We start from the raw sequence: 13,999 nt of genomic DNA, 5'->3' as shown, positions 1-13,999 counted from the left end.
GTGTAACTGCAACCACAAAGGTCTGGGTTACCATTAAAATATACTGGAGCAAGAGATGATTGCATGGAAAGCTGGAACTGCCCTACCTGAGCCAGGAAGGCTAATATTCTATCAGCTAAATGGATACTTTTGGGAAATGAACTACAGAATTAAGCACACATTTAATAACACATCAATCAGAAAATAAGTACTGTACCATTAAATCACTAGAGCTGGAGTGTATGTGTCAACTCTCCCACCTGCTGCATAGCAAATAATGCAACTCAAATGTTTTGATAGTATAGCGGGAAATTGGGACGCGGGTGGCGCTGTGGGTTAAACCACTGAGCCTAGGGCTTGCTGATCAGAAGGTCGGCAGTTTGAATCCCCGCAACCAGGTGAGGTCCCGTTGCTTGGTCCCTGCTCCTGCCAACCTAGCAGTTCGAAAGCACGTCAAAGTGCAAGTAGATAAATAGGTACCGCTCCGGAGGGAAGGTAATCCGTGCACAGCTCTGGTTCGCCAGAAGCGGCTTAGTCATGCTGGCCACATGATTCGGAAGCTGTACACCGGCTCCCTCGGCCAGTAAAGCGAGATGAGCGCCGCAACCCTAGAGTTGCCGCGACTGGACCTAATGGTCAGGGGTCCCTTTACCCTTTATAGTGGGAAATTAGGAACTTCCAGTAATAATGCACTTTCCATTCTCATTCTCCTAGGAGAATGTAGGAGTCATAGATTTACAGTGTAGGAGTCACAGATTTACAGTGCCACTGAGCTGATGGTAAGACTTCCATCAGTGCAATGGAGAGGGAAGCCATTTTCTGTGATTCTCCATTCCCCCATAGCACTCCCCACTAAATCTGCTCCAGAAAACATCCCCAAAACACACATGTGGAGCAGATGTAGGCGAAGTGTGAGGGACTGCAGGTAGGAGGGAGAATTGCTGAAAATTGTTCCCTCCTTTTGAACAGGGAGGGAAGCAACTGTATTAGATTTTTTAAATAAAATAATATTCCATGGTTTAAAGTATGACTATATTTTTTTAAAAAAGAAAATGGTTCCCCTCATCAGTCCGCTGATGTAACTTTACTCTCAGTTGAGCGATACCGCTAGATACAACTCTAAGTGTGGAAAATACTTTCTGGTTCTCATTGAAAAACAAACATCATATTAGTTATAAAGCAGTCAATGCATCTTTAATATTTAGGCATCGATGCTATGAATGCATGATTCTCAGCAGTAGTGAAAAAATGCACTACAGGTACTGCACCATTTAACAAGGTGGATCAATGCCTCCTTTTGGTTTAATTGTGGTGACAACATTTAGCCAACTAAAAATAATAATTAAATGCACTAAAAAAATTTTTTTAACACCCTGAGGATATTTTGGAGGGAAAAATACTGCCAAAGGCTTTTTCTTTACAGCTTCAGTTGCATTTAATGCAATTTTTATCAATAACTCAGCAGCTCATATTACTACAGCCCCATTGAAATTTTCATGCTGGGAAATCTAATTCATCCAATACATGAATCCATCACTTACAGTGCCTCTTTCTCAAATGCTATAAAACTTCCAAACCCATAGATTTGTCTCCAACAAAAAAATAACATGAAGGGGCCTTTCAATCAATAATGGAATCCCTCTGATTCTGGTACCAGCTGAATATTTTCTCCAACTTTGCTTTTGTTCTTCTGGGTAGAGGCCCACAAGGGAAAGAGCTTGTTTTCACTCGCAGCCTCATCAATACCTAAATCCTGGTGAACAAGTGACACTGAGAAGCTGTAATCAATAGCTCCCTCTGCGTTTTTTCTTCTGGTCAAATGGTTCAGCACTACTGACAGGCTTGACACTTAGAACATGATGCTAAATCTTTATCAACAGCCAGCTAGGTGACTGGCAGAACAAGACTCAGGGTGGTCATTAACGCTCGTGGCAATCTGTGAATAAACTAACTCCTCAATAATGTGTTTGTTTAGAAAAAGGTGAGGGGGAAAAACTCCCTGCACAATGTATTGATTGCTTTTGAACTGCATTTAGCAATTTCAGTCTGAGGATGGAACAGAATGTTGCACAACTGTGATGCTCTGCTTGTTAGGGGTTTTCAATTTGATACAGCGGAAAACTGACCATCCTATTATACTGGTTGATAGACTGAATAGTTACAGAAAGCTGCCAAACTGTCAAAAATAGATCAGGGAGGCCATAATGGAAACAGCTGAAATATCAAGTTATAACACACAACAGAAATCACACTTAGCAAAAAATAATCTTTCGGTTTGTTCATGTCCTATTGCTTTTTCTCCCCCCTGTTCTGTGATAGAAACAAATACTGTAATATGAACCAGCATGTGTTCCAGTTTTATTGCTAGCCACCTAAGGAATTAATGCACAACTAGGTTTATGTGAGTACCACATTCCAAATCAATGCTTCACAATCTTCTCTTAAATGCACAATTACTCCATTCAGTCTTGAATGTTTTAAACATTTTGACTGAATAACACACTTCACTTATGCTAGATCGATGTTAGTGTCAGGTTTTAGCTTGAATGATAACATAAGCATATAAAATTGGCAACAACAAAAATCTGCAGCTTGTACTAGCAGTTCTACTGAACATACGATATTTAAGTCATAGAAGAATCATTTATGATAGTCTTGGACTAATCAGCCTAACATTCTCCAATTCCCAGGGGTCTGTATGATTTCTTTTTGATCTTCCTATCCTATTCTAATGAGATTTTTAATTGAACTTTATGGGTTCCTTTTAAGGACTGCAGCCATCACAATCAATCTAAACTGCAGTAAACTATTTGAAGTTTTCTTCACAAAAAGGTGAGCCATCTCCACCAAGTCCTTGGCATAATTTAAAGCAAAGAGGTTGCATCTCTCAGCTGCTGCCGGCACCTTTTCCACCTTCTCATAAAGTTGAAGGTCAGTGTATGAATTATGTGATCAACCTAACTACAAAAGGAGACCTGTAGAATGCACACTCCAGAAATTAAGTGGGCAAGATCTGCACTGTGAAATAACACTTTTTCTTAGGGAAACAAATCAGGGATATTAGACATATCGACTCTCATAGCCTTTTTAAAAAGTCTGATTTCTAGTAACACTCCAATTCCAGATCCTCACAAGATCATGTTTTCCTATTTTAGCAAAGACAATTCGGATTGATGTCTGTACAAATTGTAAATATGGTCATATTACACAGTGCTTTTTTTCTAAAAAATGTTTAGGGGTACTCTCATTTTCCTACTCATATTGAAATACTGCCCTTCAATGAGGCCAAACCTAGATTCACAAAATGTTTAGGGGTATGTGTCCCCCCATGTCCCCCCAGAAAAAAGCACTGATTTTATATATACTGGTTGCATTGTGTTTTGTGAATGCAATGAAATGCTTTGCAATAGCCCAATAATATGCAGTCTTTCTGCAAAGAGTATTATACTAATTAATCAATCTCTTGTGGGTCCATAGGCTCCAGTTCCTATAGAGTGCCTATATCGTCCACATTCATGTCAATTCAGAGGACAGCTCTAGGCATGCAAAGGCATCCATTCATAGAGCTGTTTTCTTGATTAAAGAAGAGTTTCATGTATGCACTGAAATCTAGACTGATGGAAATAATTTTATATATTTTGTTTTAATGTTAAGTGCAGTACTTGCAAAACTTTTACAGTTAAATTTGATATTTATTTAAGAGCATGTATAAAATGCTTAGCATTTTTTAAAAAAATCTCTAAGTGGAATGCACTATGTACAATACAAGAACAATATCCAGTGAAACAAAATACAACCTAAAACCAATGAGACAACAGCATAAAAGCACATAAAACAAAGATTCATAGACATAGAAAGGAGTCTGATGTTCTAGGTCAGGAAAAACATGGACAAAAAGAGAAGTATTTGCAAAATATCTGAAGCAACTGTTGGTTCCTCTTCACATATGGCAGAGGAAAGGTCATGCCACAAATCAGGGGCAACAGCAGAAAATGCTTGTCTTTGGGTCATTATCCTGCAATATTCTTGCATTGTTCTGCTCCTGAATAAGCTCATCTACCAGGGCAACCAAGGCCAATTCCATCCCCAAACTGGGCCCGAACCCAGAATGAAATGGGCTGAGATAATCAATTTCCTCCAAGAGAGTCTGCAACTGGACTGCCACCACCCTCTCAAGTACCTGACCCATAAAAGGGATATTAATGACCAGGAAGTAGTTGTCAAGTTCTTCATGGTCCAGGAAGAGCTTCTTTACAAGTTGCCCACCCTACCACCCCCCCTTCAATGATCCAGGCACCTCACTCACCCACACACCAAGATGAGTTAACCACTCCCTGGACCTACCTGGCCAGCCCCTCTCAGCTAGCTGGCCCACTACTCAAGGATGTAATGTAGGCAGAAAAGTAGGCTAAGCCTTATCTGCCACCTCTGTAGCATTCAGAAATCCCTGGGATCCCATACCTTTCCAGGGGTGGGTCATCCTAATGGGCCCCATGCCCTCATAGATGGGGAATTGAGTTGAAAAACCAACATTTCACCAGACAATGACCTGACTATGATAATGGAGAAAATTAATCCCTCTCCTATTCAGACAACTCCACTCACACCCTTTATCAAGGCTGTGTCCTACCCTATGATGAAAACTTGTGACAACCCCATGGTTGCCATGAAATCCTGAGCTGGTATAGTCAAGGTAGGCTTGGCGTGGATATTGAAGCCTCCCAGAACTAGCACCCTGAGGTTCTCCAACACCACACTTGAACCCACCTCAGCCAGCTAGGCCCACCTCAGGCAACAAAGTGGATGGTACAACACCAACAGCTCCTGCTGGCCCAACACAAGGCACAGGTCCTCAAAGCCTACCCCAGAACTGAGACGCTTCATGTTATGCATGAAGGAAATTTTATGGACTACAGCAGGCACCCCCAAACTTCAGCCCTCCAGATGTTTTGGACTACAATTCCCATCATCCGTGACCACTGATCCTGTTAGCTAGGGATCATGGGAGTTGTAGGCCAAAACATCTGGAGGGCCGCAGTTTGGGGATGCCTGGACTATAGCAAGTGCTATATGCTACCGTGTTTCTCATATTTTAAGTCATCCCTACAAAATAAGCCATGGCAGGATTTTCCTGAGTTGAAGAAATATAAGACATACCCCAAAAATAAGCCGTAGTGGTGGGAGCAGGTCTGGATGGCACCATGGAAGAGGAAGATGCCTGTAAGCGCCCGGAATCGGCTGCTGCTGCCCCTCAAAAATGTCCAGCAGCATGCACCGCGCCAAGCGCTGACCCGGCGGCGGGACGCAGCAAGAGCCGCAGCGCGCGCTGCTCCGAGCCCCGACCCGGTGGCGAGACCCGGCAAGAGCCTCAGCGCGCCCCGCGTGGAGCCCCGACCCGGCGGGACCCAGCAGCGTGCCCTGCTGAAGCGCCGACAACGCGCGCAGCAGCCGCCAGTTCCGGGCGCCGAGCCGCGACAGGAAGAGGAGGGACGCAGCGGGACGCAGCTACAACGACAAAAAACACCCGGCCGAGCCTTCATTGGCCGCCGTGGCTGCCACTCGCTGGTCCCTCCTCTTCCTGTCGCGCGCGCTGCAGGTCCCGCCGGTCCCGCTGCTGGGTTGGCGCTTGGCTCTGGCGCTGCGGGACGCAGCAAGAGCCGCAGCGCGCGCTGCTCCGAGCCGGGATCCGGCAAGAGCCTCAGCGCGCGCCGCGTGAAGCCCCGACCCGGCGGGACCCAGCAGCGTGCCCTGCTGAAGCGCCGACAACGCGCCCAGCAGCGCAGCAGCAGCCAGTTCCGGGCGCCGGACAGGGGAGGTACCATACTGTAATTTTTTTAAAAAAATAATAAGACACCCCCTGAAAATAAGCCATAGGCTTATTTTCTTGAGAAAAAAAGATTATAAGACATGACTTATAATATGAGAAACACGGTAAGGTGGAGATGAATTAATTAGCTTCAAACTCTCTCTATATGTAGCTTCAGCTTCTTTCAATCTATGCCCAAGCTGTGTAATGGTGGAAGAGACTCATGATACAGAACTAGCAGTAATATTGAGTATTGAGTGCAAATGAGTCTTGAAGGTAAATGGCAGGAACAATATACCACACAAACCTTCCCATTCTCACTCAGAATCAGTTGCTACTAGCCGTTCCAGGACTCAGGTCTGCCAAGTTGCCCCACATGACCAGTACCCATGCACCCCAAACTTCAGTGTTTGAATGTGGGGTATCAAGATTCAAAAAGCATTTAAAAAATATTACTTTTCAGGTTCTAGGACTGAGCGCTGGCATGGAAAATTCGGGTTCAGATTTAGCCCTGGCTGCTTCTGCCTTTCTTTGGGCAACATAGAGATGAATGATTGATTGATACCGCTGAACCATTAGCTCTGGTGCTAGTACACTAAGTTCAAAAGGCTGCAGGGCTTTGGATCAGTTGTTGCATCAAAATGCAATTAAATGCTGCAGAGGAAATATATGATGTGGATGCTGCTACTGTTTGGGGGCTTCTTTTTTTCCATAAAGGGGAGACACTTTCAAATGCAAACCAAAGCAAAGCATTAGAAGGCCAGAAGCCCCCCCCCCTTCCCTGTCCTTTGATAATGAAAGCAAATCAGTAAGGTCATTCTAAAACTTTGTGCCAGCACCTAGATAGCTTCACGCTTACAACATAGGTCACAATAATAAATGTCAGCCAATTCTCATGCCTTGGTAATAATATGAAATTAAAAAATATCTGAGGCAATTGTCAGACACACGTCACTAATGGGGCAAAAATGACTAAACTAATGTATAATTATATCCCTAGCTTTCTACAACTAAAAGGCTGTGTTCTACATTGCCTAAATTGGTGAGAGTCTTTAATGGAGCTATGCCACAGGAATACGGAGACAATGTGACTCGCTGTGCGGAGGAGGCTGGAATGTGCCTCTCTCCCAAAACCCAGAACCTGACACATTGAGGATCCAAGTCAAACTTGTTCCTATATGAGTGCAGAGGGTATTTTTTCCCTTTCACACCACCTGAGCTCATGTAACCAGAACTGTTTGCAGGTAATGAAACAAAATGTGTTACCTCCACACCACCCTAATGCTATTAAGAATCTAAAAGAAGATCTCATCTCTGAGTGGGACTAGTACCTATCTAAAAAGCATAAGCCTTCTATTTCATTGAAGAAAGGAAAATGAACTAAATTTGTATAGGTGGGTGCATTAAAATAAATGCAGCGCTCCTATTTCAAATAAATGATGGGAGAAATAAATCATATTAAACTGGTTTATGCATTAATGCTGATTAAAAACACTTACTGACCTTATTACTCATGGTAGAGTAGTTTTCACAGCAGATATATTTAATCTAACGACATTTAGCCCACAAAGCTTTCTATCTAAAACCACCATCTTCCATCAACTTTATTTTAAAAGTTGACATGAACTTACAGGGTTGCTTCTCATTGCTCCTCCCACAGCTCTGGCTGCCTTGCTGTTGCCTGCCAGGGCCGCTAATTGCTTGTAAGAAACTGCCTCTCCAAATTTCACATCTCTCAACAGGGTCCACAACACTTCTCTGGTGAATGAAGCTGAAAAGGAAAAATAAAAGAAAAGGAAGAAGCAACACAATGTTCAGAAGCAAGGCTTCTTCTTTTTTTAAAAAAATCTACCCAAGATAAAAATAGTCAGGAAGACTGACATTTAAACTAGGGTATGAAGAGCAACATTTTCTCTTTCGAATTAGCACACCAATCAGTTCTATTATTGTGTTCTATATTTAAATTCATGATTATTAGAGACTGTGCTCCAAGTAATTGATCACTATTAAAAAGGCATTCAGTGCTTTGATTTTCCTATATTTTTAATTTGCTTCCAGTACAATTATCCTGTTAACACATACAATGTGCTTTCCCATTAAATTGGCAGAGTATAAATTAGCATACAGTCAAATTAAAAAAAAAAGAAGAGAGGGGGAGGAAGGGAATAACTGGCGGTACTTATTTTTATAAAGCTTGTATTTCCTAATTTCAAACTTCAGCTGGGTCACACTGTAAAGGAAGCCCTACAGCCAGCAGACTGTATTACCCTAGCTGACTGTTTTTATTTTTTTATTTTCCCCCCAGCAAAGACCCTCTAGCTACCATTTAGCATTCTAGATATCAGAAAGTGCCTGTGTCTCTGAAAATTTGCTGCACATTTAAATGGGGGAAGAAGAAAAAAACCTCATGTTAGAAATGAAAGACTGATTAATTTTCTGTCTAGTTACGCTTGATTTTCATATTGTTCTTAATAAGGCATGGAGGGAAGCAAAAGAACCTGGCAACCTGCTAACGTAGCTGCTGGCTCGTAATGAGACATTCATCTATGGCAAACCTTTTAAGCAGGGGGCCGGTCCACTATCCCTCAGACCTTGTGGGGGGCCGGTCTATATTTTCTGGGGAAAAACATGAACGAATTCCTATGCCCCACAAATAACCCAGAGGCATTTTAATTAAAAGGATACATTCTACTCATGTAAAAACATGCTGATTCCCGGACCATCCGCGGGCCGGATTGAGAAGGAGATTGGGCCAGATCCGGCCCCCGGGCCTTAGTTTGCCTACCCATGATCTATGGTGATTAAAAATTGCCTGTAACTGACCAGGCATGATCCAACTACAGGCACAGTTGCAGCAGATGGCGCTTTGCTGAGTTTTCTCCAATCTGAAACTGTGATGCACCTGCGCTGCCCAAGTCTAAAGCACATAGACCTACTTTAAACATTACAGTGCTACCTTGGTAGTCGAATGGCTTGGCTCCCAAACGCCGCAAACCCGGAAGTGAGTGTTCCAGTTTGAGAACGTTTTTCGGAAGCCGAATGTCCCATGCAGCTTCCGATTGAGTGCAGGAAGCTCCTGCAGCCAATCGGAAGCCGCGCCTTGGTTTTTGAACTGTACAAGAATACCTTAGGAGCTGCTTTTCTTGTAGAATCATCACAATCAGCTGCTGAAATGTTTTAAGGCCTATAACCAAAAGGGTTCCGCCAAGCTGGTGTGTTGGAAAAATTCATGTTACTGACTATGTCCACATGGGCCCAGAAAGTGTCTTTGGAAAAGAGAGCATTAGTCCACCACTTTTCCTTCTCAGCAGTTGAAACAAAAAAGGAGAGTTTGATGCACTATGCCAGGCATCCCCAAACTGCGGCCCTCCAGATGTTTTGGCCTACAACTCCCTAGCTAACAGGACCAGTGGTTGGGGAAGATGGGAATTGTAGTCCAAAACATCTGGAGGGCTGAAGTTTGGGGATGCCTGCACTATGCCTACTCCTAGGTAGAAACATAACATCCTCATTCACCTCACTATGGCGAGAAAATGGGGGAATTTCACATCTGCTCTGAACTACATTTCCCCATGTTTCTTCCTCTACCTTGCATCCAAGTAGACAGCTAAGAAGGCAGACTGAATCTTCAAACATGCAGACTAGAGAGTTCAGCTTACTATAGATCACCCCCCCCCAAAAAAAATCTTCTACTTGAAAGACAATGGCAGTGAGGAAGCTCAAGTTGAAATGAATGGCAAGGAGTGCTTTTGAGGCTAACAAACTTAAGATTTTTCAAGAAGGTAAATTACTTTTCTATTCTGTCAATATAACAAAAAAGTCACTCACACAATATGCAGTCCGGAAAAAGTATTATCTCTTTGTTCTGAAACCCACCTACTTTTATGTTTGTTTTAAATAATATTTAAAAAATCACTTCTTAACTGAACAGAATGATAATCACTTCATTGAAAAAAAATCTGTTTAGCTTTTATTATAACATTAAGCAAATTAAACATCAGCATAATCCAGGTGATACTAGAAAAGGGTCATCAAAGAAATTAACTTTGTTGTTCATTAATTTACATGGATTAGTAGAGGGCGAAGAGATAGCAAATCTGCTCCAGTTTTTTATGATATAATTTCAAACTGTACACCATTTGTGGCACTAGGGTGACTTTGGGGTTAATCAGACTGATTTGTCCTTTTAATTGCTTTCTATTCAAAGAAAATTCATTAGATAATGTTCTCTTCAAAATTCATGAATCAATTTAACTGAAGAAACCATATTAACAGCTTTGGGTTCATTAGCACATGGAGTTGTGTTACTAGCTGATTGCTAGGAGAGTTTCCTTAGGCAAACAGATTTTGTTTACTGTCATTTCTTTAGAAAGGCCTATTTTGAAATCCAATTGCAACAAGGGAAGAGTGGATTTCCCCCATTCCATTTCATTATTCTTCTGTGGGTTGGGCTCTGCTCCCATGTGCTGCCCTGCCTGTCTTTTGATTCTACAAGGTGAATTTTGATAATTAATTTTGGAAACGGGGGGGGGGGCTCTTATCAGTTTGCTCTTGACTTAAGCTTTCCATCCTTTCATGTGATGCATACTGGGAAAGGTAGTCTTGCAGCCACCTACAGCAGGCTCAGCTGATGGCAACTGCCCCCCCCCCGCAGTCTCCCTGTCAGATTAATGCAGGCATCCCCAAACTGCGGCCCTCCAGATGTTTTGGCCTACAACTCCCATGATCCCTAGCTAACAGGACCAGTGGTCAGGGATGATGGGAATTGTAGTCCAAAACATCTGGAGGGCCGAAGTTTGGGGATGCCTGGGTTAATGACTCCTTGGGGCAGGTCCTGAAGATATTTTCTGCGCAGCGCAAAAGCACTGCACCACCACAGCAGAAGCCAACTGGAATCAAAAGCAGGCTGATGTTATAAAAGCAGTTTGCCTGAAAATGTTAGGAGCGCAACATTAAAAGACAGCAGGCACAGGGCAAGAGCAAAGGAACAGTTCTTGCAACGAAGTAAGCAAGCCCCACTCCCCAAACTTCTGTACTGTGACTAATTAATCTGGAATCAGGGGTGAGCAATGAGACAGACAAGTTTATGGATGAAACCAAACTATTTAGGTTAGTAAAAATGCAGGTGGCTCTCTTCACAGAAACTGCAAAATGACCAGTGGATATTCAGTGTAAGTAAATGTAAAACAGGGTTGGGGAAGCTTTTTTAAAAAGCCCCAAGCCTGCATTCACTTAGGCCCAACCCTCACCTCAGGAGGGTACATGCCAGTGGTGGAGCATGACCAGGAAAAAAAGTGGACAGGGCTGGGGAGGTGTTTTATTTGGTACTTCTCATATTGATCCAGAGTAGACTGAAAAATGCATACCTAGCAAGGTAGTGGGAGGTGCCATCTCACACGCATATGCTCATACATGCCCCGTGCACACACCACTTGCACATATTCAGGCGCTAACAGAGATGTGTGGGAGGGTGTCACGGTCTCAGAGCTGCTTGCCTTAAACTAACTATTGTGTTTGCTGCCTACAGGATGAAATTAACATTTCAGATACATTTTTAAATGATGCTTGTACATGTTTATAAAATTATTCTCTCTCTCTCTCTCTCTCTCTCTCTCTCTCTCTCTCTCTCTCTCTCTCTCTCTCTGTGTGTGTGTGTGTGTGTGTGTGTGTGTGTAAATGTATCTGAAATTTTAATTTTATCCTGTAGGCAGCAAACACAATAATTAGTTTAAGGCAAGCAGCTCTGTGACTGTGCCAAATATTTTATTACTAAATTCTCTGCTAGTGCCTGAAAATATAATCTACTCAAAATGAGGTGGCTGACCTTCCCAAATGTTCAATATGGATGCAAATTTGGCCATGGCTAAATATATAGGAATATATGCACTGATATCCACATTCTCTGTTTATAGTCCTAGGTAATGAAGAAAGTAAGGACATTCCACTGAACTCATACTAACCTATGAGTGATTCAAGCTCTCCTTGTTATGTCTTTCCCCCCTCATCTGCCAAGCGTTGCAAAGATGGGAAATGTATGGTTAAGTCTAGATTTTACTTTCCCTGCAAGGTCTGGGTAGGACAGCTTTATAAAACTGGGATGCAGAAAAGCAGTTCACCCCTAAGGGCAGAAAAGGGTTCTACTTGCTGAGCAGTAGGTTAGATGAGTGTCCAATGGAATGCATGTTTCAATGACTGCTGTTAACATAAACAAATCCACTGTTAATGCATTGAAGATATGCACCAGAAGGTCTTCAAAATGCTCCTAACTGGCTTTCATGTATTACAAAGTAAGATTGTTCTGACACAGAGATTCAGTGTAGCTGTACCTAGGCAGCACCCTTCTTCAATAATTGTTGTTATATCCATGGGCACTTGCTTTCCTAATTACCGTATTTTTCCATTTTTTTTGGTCCCCCCCCCCCAAAAAAAATTGTCAAAAATGAGGGGGCATCTTATACACGGGGCCATCCCCTCCAATTTTCTTAAATCTGAATCCCCCAAACCAGGGGGTGTCTTATACATGGGGGTGTCTTATAGACGGAAAAATACGGTATTTGGAGCAATGTTAAGGATTATAAAGCACCTGTAGTTTTCTCATGAGAGCAACTTCTTCCAGGTCATTTTTGCAAATGTATGGACTGTGCTGCAAACTGATGCTTTTGGATAGGCAAACAGATTACAGAGGAGCAACTGGATTACGAAAATGTTTTAAAAAATGACAATTTATTAAGCATCAACTTCATTAGTTGAAGCATGGTTTTCCCATCATATATATAGAGTTAGTTGCAGAGGAGATAGATATCAAGGCTTCCTTACCCCCTTTTCATCTTGCATTATTTTCTTTCATTCTGTTTCCCTTTGGCAAGTTTAGTTGCCGCCTTCGCTCCAGCTCTGACTGCGTTCCTGCTGCTTCCAACATTGTAGATAAATCTACCTGACAGGGGATGCTGCGGAGAGGCAAAAGTCCATTCCTTATTTAAAAGGACACAATAGATATTTTGCCTCTCAAAAGATATGTATGGTGAGGAAATCTGAGTTCACGCTGAACTTTGGTCTGCTGCTTTCATCAACAATGTATCAGCGAAAATGACTGATGCAACAAATGCCCAGAGACCCAGCAAACATGCAAGTGGACTGTTTTTCGAAGAGAGGATATCCGAGTTTCTGATGGTGTTCAAATTTAGCCCTCTTATCATGGGGCAGAAATTTCCCTTCAGTATCCACAACTGGGTAATACTTTTATTAGGATCAAGCAAAATGTCACAAAATGGTCTTCAAGAGTTCTCCAGATCTTTTTGTTAGGTTAGTCACACCAAGATTTTATAGTTTTCATGAGTGGAAACTATAATCCAGGCTGAGAAACTTTTTCTTTCTTTTTCTTTTTTGCTTCATGAGCTAGATCCTTATTGAGATTGGCCACACAGGCCCAACTGGACAAGTGGAGGGGGCCATACACTTATCCATCACCTGACACCACACTAAAAGCACCTCCCTTTCAACAGGGGGGGCCATGCAAATCCCTACCTTAACCAAGAAGGCGCTTGCATTGGCATTCCGCTGAACTAAGCAGAATTTAACCCTTCCTTCACCAGCTGCTAAACAGGGATTACCTTCTACTTATTTGGCTGCGTGCCCACTCTCTGTCAACACAGCAGGACTTCATCTTTCAACCCATCAGGTGACAATACAAACGATGTTAGCTGATGAGTGGGTAGACATAACTTGGGGGAAATGGCCCCATGTGCCAACATGGAGCCCCAGGTGTGCCAAGATTGACCTGTGAACCAAAGGAACCCCATTCCTGCTATACTCAGAGGAAGGTGGTTTTCTACCGCCTGAAGATGGACTTGCATTTTGGTGGTTACATTCAGTCCAACTATTAAGTTGGATTTGACACCAACAGACCCTTTTACCTAGTAAACCACCCAAAATTAATCTCTATCGTTGCTAATATAGGGATTACCAACTTTTGCTTTATTTCTGCTCTCTGTCCAACAAGGAACCCATGTGTCTCACATAAAGATATAATTCAGATAGGGATAACAGCTAGACTTTATCCCACAACCTGATAAAACCTAGAAGAGACAAATCTGATCAGTCTGCAATATCCAGTATGAAAATATAAATGTAAACTCCAAGACCACAACATCTGGGCTAACTGTTGTACTTTGTGTAATAGAGCTTGCCTGGCTTTGTGTACTACTGTACTCTGAT

The 13,999-nt window shown here is 42.5% G+C and overlaps 1 protein-coding gene across 3 annotated transcripts in view; it reads right to left on the bottom strand.

Moving 5' to 3' along the window:
- MGMT (O-6-methylguanine-DNA methyltransferase) overlaps positions 1–13,999 on the bottom strand; it is a 62,881-nt gene that overhangs the window by 20,866 nt on the left and 28,016 nt on the right. For all 3 annotated transcript variants that reach the window (XR_009557611.1, XR_009557612.1, XM_035137287.2), the window contains exon 3: positions 7,417–7,556. Coding sequence is in view for 1 of the 3 variants with exons in the window: in XM_035137287.2 (XP_034993178.1) it covers positions 7,417–7,556 (140 nt within the window). In the remaining 2 variants the exon portion in view is untranslated. The remainder of the gene's footprint in view (positions 1–7,416; positions 7,557–13,999) is intronic.

Source organism: Zootoca vivipara, chromosome 5 (genome assembly GCF_963506605.1).
Source record: "Zootoca vivipara chromosome 5, rZooViv1.1, whole genome shotgun sequence".
Taxonomy (NCBI): domain Eukaryota; kingdom Metazoa; phylum Chordata; class Lepidosauria; order Squamata; family Lacertidae; genus Zootoca; species Zootoca vivipara.
This window is presented reverse-complemented; position numbering and strand designations above follow the sequence as displayed.